Source organism: Gossypium raimondii, chromosome 9 (genome assembly GCF_025698545.1).
Source record: "Gossypium raimondii isolate GPD5lz chromosome 9, ASM2569854v1, whole genome shotgun sequence".
Taxonomy (NCBI): Eukaryota; Viridiplantae; Streptophyta; class Magnoliopsida; order Malvales; family Malvaceae; genus Gossypium; species Gossypium raimondii.
Genome location: NC_068573.1, coordinates 40,499,305 through 40,507,737, shown reverse-complemented (window position 1 = coordinate 40,507,737; position 8,433 = coordinate 40,499,305). Strand labels below are relative to the sequence as shown.

At 30.9% G+C, this 8,433-nt stretch overlaps 1 protein-coding gene across 2 annotated transcripts; it reads right to left on the bottom strand.

The window, feature by feature from the left end:
• Nucleotides 1–2,017: 2,017 nt before the first annotated feature.
• On the bottom strand, nt 2,018–3,838 carry LOC105799699 (uncharacterized). 2 transcript variants are annotated; one of them, XM_052621468.1, is made up of 4 exons: nt 3,333–3,838; nt 2,655–2,765; nt 2,466–2,545; nt 2,018–2,353 (listed from the first exon to the last, which is right to left on the bottom strand). In XM_052621468.1, exons 1-4 carry the CDS (start codon nt 3,570–3,572, stop codon nt 2,269–2,271), a joined length of 516 nt encoding a protein of 171 aa, XP_052477428.1. In that variant the 5' UTR covers nt 3,573–3,838; the 3' UTR covers nt 2,018–2,268. The 2 variants fall into 2 exon arrangements, with proteins under 2 accessions (XP_052477428.1, XP_012485830.1); XM_012630376.2 differs by having other exon boundaries at nt 2,018–2,343; nt 2,465–2,545; nt 3,333–3,828.
• Nucleotides 3,839–8,433: the final 4,595 nt, after the last annotated feature.

Genomic DNA, 8,433 nt, shown 5'->3' with positions numbered 1-8,433 from the left:
ATGAAAGTGTGGTTGATGCATATGGCGTAGAAGGAATTTTAAAGGAGACAATAAACCAATTATTGGTGGATTTGGATAATATAGTTATCCACTAATGGATGACAACTGTACTGCTCCTCACTCCTTAATTAACAATTTAGAGTTGGGATTGTAATCTCTACATCTATAAAATGGCTGGAATCAAACAATCAGAGTCCTCACTATTTGTTACCCTGTTATTCATATAATATACATATATGTATTTTCCTTTGCTCAAAGTATCTTCTTCTTTGTTTTTAAACAATGTTTTGTGTGGTTTACTGAACTACAAGTAGAGTGATAAATTATTGTAGTCGAAAGTAGAATTAAGTTGAACCTGAAGAATGTTATGATGGAAACCAATCCTAACAATGAGCGAGGATGCAGTAGAAAAACCCTAACAATGCAATGGGCGTGAAACGTCAGCCCAACACCATTAAAACATCTAAATATGCCATTTCCAACACAACAAAATGGGCCTACTGAAAGCGTTATTTATTTCAAATGCAAATAAGGCTTTGGTTTAATTATATAAAAAAAGGGTATGAGTTCAAGTTTTAAGTTGTAGATTTATTTTGGTTGTGTGAATATATAGAAAGATGTTTAATTTGAGATATGGGATTGTAGAAGGAAGGGTGAAACTTGTAAGTTGGGTGGGGTTGTCAACGCTTGAAATGCCCTACTATTTTGAGATACTTCAATTCAGAACATCAAATTTGACTCATACAAAGAATCAGCATATTGGAATAGACAAACCCATTATCAATGTCTTTTCTTTTTCGCAACACTAATAAGTGCAATACTTGGTTTTTCTGCTCAACAAGTTGTCAATTTGGGTAGGCTATGTTTCCCCTTCCCTTAGCGCCCCCCCAATTAACCCTTAAACGTTGGAACTCAAAAAAAAAAAAACAAAATCATGTATGAAACACAATTGATCATTAATAAACCCACCGCTCCTGCTTCACAAGATTGAATAAAAAGTTGGGTCTCGTGCCCCTCATTTAATCCCCCCAACTCTATTTTTGCATTAATAATTCCGACTTGTTTTGTTAACCAAGACACGCCAAAGCAAGAGGTGCCTTCCTTTCTCAAATTTCCAGCGAGACAATTGCAATAACTAGGAAACTAGTGAAGAATCTACCTCTACCTCTCCCATCTTTTTGCCTTTACCACCACCAACAAGCACCAGCTTGTTTGAGAATGTTGAATCATTGCTCTGATTAAAACACAGCATATGCACACATAAAAGTTGGAGTTAAAAAAAAAAAAAAAAACAGGTAACTTTGCTTCCAGTGTCGGCAAACTAAAAAGGACACTTCTTTTTTGTGCGAGTGATATATTCTCTGCCAACTATTACATCAAACTAGATGGCAGTGTTTTCATGATAATTGCAATCTTTGATCGGTAATTTTCCAATATCAGGTGAAAAATCATGATTCCAGGTTGAAAACAGATTTCATCTGGGGACCATACCCTATCCATTGCAAGATAAAATACTTCTTTTGAAATTTAATTGCACAATTTATGAAAGAAAATGACATGGATACAACCACGAACTAACTTACATAAACTGTTATATGACAACATCACTGCCATAAGAAATTGATGAAGACCAACTTCCGAACCCACATTGATGCGTCGTTTGTTGCAGAAATCAAATTTTATTACTTGTCCATAAACCTTTTGAGAGATTTATCAGATATAATAGTTATGGGTTTCAGTTCTTCAACGTTCTTCAACTCTTTCTTATTTGTATTTAAAAAGAAAAAGGGATACGATGATGACCCTTGGGCTTGAAGAATCTAAATGGAGTAAATAACACTACGTACATTGACCCTCCTACCGCACCATCTACCACATTTACAAGAAACTTCAAGTGAGAATAACATTGAAAATCATCATAATCACAAATGCCCTTTCCATCAACCACGATTCTTTCTTTTAAAACCAACTTCCAATTACATATAAAACTTTTAAAAAATTTATAGAGTACAAAAGATTGAGCATGAAAAATCAGAGAAGCAAATGCAGTCACCAAGAGTTTAGTTACAAACCTGTTTATAGGGGCATTTCCCTTTCTAAATCAGCTAAGGTTCATCAAATGCTAATGAAATTACAAACGAAAATACACCATACAGTACACCAAACCCGAAAAAACAGTAAACACAATCCATTTATAAATATGGAAGTAACCTTAAATACATCACACAAGCCTAATGAGTTAAAACACAACTTAAGGGCTTTATATTATTAGTGCAAGGAATCTACGTTCTTACTCAGCTCTTCCAGCTTCTTCATCCTCAACCTCTCACTTTCGCTCACCAGCTGTTCAATCAGTTAAAACATATAACAACAAGGTGAGATCATTTCATCACTAACCTCCATTCATTTATTTCATTTTTGCCATCTTTAATTTTGTTTTTTACATTACAATATAGATACTAACCTCCATTAATTTTGTGATTAGCTGTACTTTTTCCTTGTTCTTCTCATTAAACGCCTCGAGGGCTTCCTTGTATTCCCTTTCCTGTAACATATTTCAATACCACCATAGCTCTCAAAGGTTTGATAATATGAATACAATCACAATTAACGGAAAAAGGTTCAAATGGCCTCAAAGTATGGCGAAATTTTACCTTTTTCTGGCAGGTGTGGCCTAGTGGCTTCAATTCTTTGTTAACTGCATCAATCTTCTTTCGGACCACAGCAACTTCCTTCCTCATAGGATCTGCCAGTGCTTCAAGCTCCTGAAATATTTACAATGAGACAAAGCAGTACTACTATTATTATTACTATATGGAATTAAGACCAGCTCTGATGCTAATCTTGTATGTTTCAAGATAGCAACCTCTTTATAAGGCACCCTTGATCTATTAACTCTGATAGTTGTTTATGAAAAAAAAATGGGAAGACCCAAAATTAACTGACAATTTCATTTTTTATATATATATTAAGACCTTTAACTGCAAATCTGACAGATAACAGGCTGCTAATTTCCTAAAGAAATACATTATAAGTACATCTTTTTTTTCTTTTTACTAAACAACTCATGGAGGAGCAACCTCCTTTTCCACAAGGAAAATACATCAAAAGGTTAAACCTGAAACACCCTTTTTCAGAATTTCAAAAATCCACCTCAGAGCAAGAATTTTGCCCACTATGTGAGCCTCTAAACTCTGTATTTTGGAGAAATTGACCAAAAAAAAAAACAAAAAAGCATACTTGTAAAACATTAAAAATTCAACCTTTCCAAGTCAAAATCAAGGAAAACGTTTTGCTTTGGGAAAAAAAAGGAAAATTTTGATAGAACAAACCTCACGAATCGAGGCCAAACGTTTCGTTTCCTCTTCAACACGGCCTAACTGAAGCTGAACTTTTTCTCTAACCTCCATCTTCTTCCTTTCAATCTCCTCTTCTTTGGCTCTGAAAGTAGAAAGCGCAGACTTTGAGATCTCCTCATCTTCCTTAGACAAATGACTGCTAAAGCTGAGACTCCCAGAGTTTTGAACCGTTAACTGATTTTGGTGCTGAGGCTGCTGCTCAGTCTGCATCATCTTCCCTAACTCCAGTTTCTTCACACAGATATTTTTTATAAAAAAAAAGAAAAAGAAAAAGAAAAAGAGAAACCCTCCTGCAACCTTGAATTCCTCTCTTTATTATCTTCTTGCTTTAGCTTTTGCTTTTGAAATGATAGCTTGTGTTTCTCTCTCTCTTCTTTTGTTCTCCTGTTGAGAAGTGCTTATAAACAATGATAGCCTGTTGGTTAACCCCCTAAACTTTGGTTTTGTGAGCCAAGAATAATAGTAAAAAAAGATAAGGCAAGGGTTTTTGTTTTTTGGTAGAAAAATGGAATAACAGAAACAAAAAAATTAAAGAATAAAAGGTGAAGCTGAAATGACCCAACAGCCAACCACTGATCAAAGATTGGGAAGATTTCAACTTTTACTGAAAGAATAAGAAGAGTTTTTGTCCCTTGAAATTTTGAAAACCCCAACCCCACATCATTATCCTTTTTTCAAAATTTTCTCTCTTTTTACCCCTAATCTTTCTCTCCATTCAGTATTTTTTTTTCACCACCTCTTCTATCCCACCATTTTAACTTTTCTTTCTTTTTGGGTAAAAAACAGTTTTTTTTACAATCCCATAGTATGAAAGATGTAAGTGTGAATTTGTATTGACAACACGTTTACTTACTAATGTAAAAATAATAATGACATTAAGATTAGATATTATAGCGTGAGGTAAAAAATAAGATAAATGCATCGCACTACCTATCTAGACCCGTACTAAAACTTAATTTGGATTTATTTAAAATTAAATAAATTATTTTATTTTTAAAATTAAATCGGTTAACCATTCATCCCTACTTCCAACAATATTAAAAAATCAACAATCATGACAAAAATGTTGAAGGGTAAATTATATTAATACTCACTTAATTATTAAAATATGTTTAGTTTAATAATTTAACCCTAACTTTTTTAATTTAATCATTAATATTATCAATATTTGACGATTAAATTTATTGAATTTTTTAACTAAGAACAAGTTTATAGAATCTATAAACATTAAAGACTTAAATTTTTTTTATTATTCCAATAAAAAAGGATACACCATTATTCGGTCAACCATAGACGATGCAAAAACACAGGCTAAAACCTTGACCCTCCAAAAATGTGAAAAAAATGGTTTAATCCTTTCAAAAATGATAAAATTATAAATTAATATATGTAAAGTTATACATTGACTTCTTAAAAAAATTATAATTCAATCCCAACCCCCTAAAAAGAATTTTAGTTTCACTCTGGCTATTAATAAATTAATGGAGAAGTGACTAAAATATAAAATATGGACAACATTAGTGATTAAATTAAGAATAACTAAAGGGAGCTCTAACTTCCATTCCATCACACTCGTAGATTTCTCGTAATTACAACCACGTAATGACTTAATAAAACTTGTTCAATGATGCGAGCTACAACTCTACCTATTCAAGTTTTAATTTGAAATAAATTGAATCAAGCATGTCAGTTTAGATGAATGGAATCCAAAGGGTCCAAGGTGCATTTAGGAGCTTACGTAGTTTTCATACCTGCAGGTAAACCGACGATTTCAATGCCTCCTCCAAATTCTCGTTTCGTCCAAAATAATTTAACTCTGAAAATAAAGAAAAATTATAACTTACATTTGATTTGCATGCATTTTGACGTGTTTGACGAAATTGATTTGTCACGTACTTCTTTCCCTTACGATACATTAGTCCTTCATCATGATATCGATGTTTTTCTTTTGTTTTCAATTTTTAAAAAAATCCAATCATACGGGAATTTAGTAAATCTTCTAATTAAGCTTCAATTTAACTAAGTGTATTTACTAAATTATGCTACACTCAACCTCTACGTATCCTTGTATTATATTTAAAATAAATAAGTATAATGATAGGTAGAACAAATTTGTAGCTTGGTTTTTTTATTTTTTTTTAAAAATCCCGGATGGGCCAAATATTATTAAATCTTTAAAAATCATTACTACTTTCATAGATGCAGGTTATTGTAGATGTGTTAAGAGGTAATTATTGGATCCGATCATTCTAGAATCGTGTTTAAAATATAGAATGTTTTTGGTAAGGGGCAGACGGGGGGGGTGCATTGGCGGCAGCTAAGCTAAACTTTTGACAAACATGACCTACTTTCCACTCTGGGCTTTCAACAGTCTCAAAATGAAACAAGAAAACTAAAAAGTAAAAGCCATCCATCTGGCCTTTAAAGCGCAGCACCTATTAGACGTCACCAGGCGTGGATTTTCATTTTCTTAAGATCAACAACTAAAATCCATTCAAACATTTTCTCTCCCTATTCCACTAATATAAAAGCTTTACTCAAAATATATGACAAGTTTAAGCTTAAAACAATCATATTTTGTATCATCAATCATTTTCCCTTAAAAAAAGTGAATCCAGTTTCAAACCTATAAATAAAAACAAAAAATATAAAAAAGAATGGCAGGTAGGCAGGCAGCATAAGCAAAATAGGAGGGAGGGAACTGGAACACCGATGACTTGCTGGTTTGTTATTATTTTACAAATGTAGCTTTTACATTCTTAGTTCTTAAACCACCCTATTTTGGTTGTCTTCTTTTTGACTTTACTTCAGATTTTATTTTGGTTTAATACCTTCATCAATTAAATAATAAATCTGAATATCTTTGGTGTAATCTACTCTTTCTTTTGCCATCTCTTTAATCAGTTTAAGTTGTACCTCTATTTTTCAAATATTTCAATTATATTTTAATATTAAAATTTTAAAGTAAAATTTAAAATAAAACAGAACAATCAAATTCTTGTAAAATCTTTGATTTATCAAACTTTCAATAATTTATCAAACGCATTAATTGTTGCTTTGAATTTTGACTCATTTTAGTTAATTGTTTCTTAAAGGGCTTTTTTTTCAAAAGTTTCAAAAATAAACAGTTTTAACAATATTAAATAATAATTATTTATTTATATATTTGATGTTGCAAGTTGTTTTTGAAAGACTGAAAACCTACGGCTTGGGCAACAAGCAAGTTTTTTTCTTTAATTAAGAATGAAAAAAAAAAAGATTAAAGGAAGAATCACAATGTTCAAACCCAAGAAAATAAGAAAAGATAAAAATAATGTTAACAAAGACTTTCCCACCAACTCAAACAATTGCTCTAACCAAAAAATCCCATTTATTGTGTTTAAAAATAATTGGTAGAACGTGGCACTCTGGGAATTAGTTTTTCTTGTTTGGAGTTTGGATGAAATAATAGTAACTCTTTCTTGAAGAAACAAAGGAATGAATGAATAGGTTATTGATTTTGGTGGGAATCAATAAAACTTGTCAGGAATTGAGAAAATAAATATAATTTTCAAAAAAAGAGGCTGATTAGATAACAAAATCCCAATTACCTAACATTTCTAAAATACCAAGTAGGATTGCGATGAATGTTTGGCCTTTTTCTCCATAAATAATGATTATCCGAAAAAAGGAAAGAGATGGGTAATTGTTTGATCCAATTAAGTGATTTGGGTTTTATGTTGGATATGTTTTGGGCTTGATGCCTTAAGATTTATTTCAATTTGAGTTTAGGCCCAACCATTTAAGATTCTTGTTAAAACAGATCAATTTTACTGCTCCTTGAAATAATTATTATAATTCTAACAAACTAATGTTTCTTCAATTTTTCATAATTAAGACCTCCTATTTATGGATTTAATAGAATAAAACATATTTTAAAGTATTTTTAAATTTTTTTAAAATAATATATTGAAAATTTAAGTTTTAGCTTCATAACAATGTTTAAGAAATACTATTAAATAGCTATACATTTAAAGTTTCTTAAAATAGCTTGAATTTAAATATTCGATTATAACATACAAATTGGGTAGTCTCATGTTGCAATTTTTTTTGCATGATTTGAAGAGACACTCGTTGATTCTTATTTTGTTGAACGTTATGATATGGCTGCCTCCAATTAAATAAATATATCTTTATGCATATTAGATAAAATTTAACTTTAGCATAGCCAACTAATTGAGATTGTGAATCATTTGAGTAAAATAACCGTATACCAATTGTCCATCTAAGATATCTAAATATGTACTTGATTATATTCTAATGTCTACATGTTGGAAAATAGTTAAATCTTGCTCACAAACTTACAATAAATGTTATATCCACTCATGTATATAAATTCTCTCATGGAACTAAGATATGATACTTTAAAACCAATGAGTTTTTTTTATTTATCATATTCACAAAACGAAAGTGGACTTTATTTACCTCTACTATCTTATGTCCACTTTCTTTTTGATATTTTCTATATAGGATAACTGATAGACATGAATCTCGTCTTTTAAATACTCAATGTAACACCTTATATTCGACTCAGTTAGTGGATCTGAATATAAAATGCTACGTTCAAATGTCAAAACAACCTATTTTACTATTTCATTTTATTGAAATGATAGTGTAGTGTTTAAATTATTTTAAGAAAATTTCGACAACATTTCTGCTAATTTTACGTAAAAGCCCCTGCAAAATTTAGATTTCACAATATATTCATATTCAAATCATCTCGCAAATCAATTCCCAGCACTTCGATATTCCGAAACATACCACAAACTAGGTATATCACATTAAAACCATTTAATTAACTAATAATATTATGATTATAGCAACCAAAAAATAATTTTTTTTAATGCCACAAATACATATTTATAGCCAAATGACTTTACTAAAAACCAAGTACATGCCAACTTGAAACAAAACAAAATATACGAACTTTGTTAAGTCTAGGATTTGTCGGTTGGATGCTGATGACTCTGAGTACAAAATCTCAAGATACACGTAGCCTGCATATGAAAACAATACTATTCGGTGAGTATTAATT

What these genes read in the sequence shown, in the direction of transcription:
- LOC105799699 (XM_052621468.1), bottom strand. Translation starts at nt 3,572, where the DNA reads ATGATGCAGACTGAGCAGCAGCCTCAGCACCAAAATCAGTTAACGGTT. An exon ending in GTTTGGCCTCGATTCGTGAG is followed by an intron (nt 2,766 to 3,332) that starts GTTTGTTCTATC and finishes TAAATATTTCAG; the next exon opens with GAGCTTGAAGCACTGGCAGA. An exon ending in GCCACACCTGCCAGAAAAAG is followed by an intron (nt 2,546 to 2,654) that starts GTAAAATTTCGC and finishes AATATGTTACAG; the next exon opens with GAAAGGGAATACAAGGAAGC.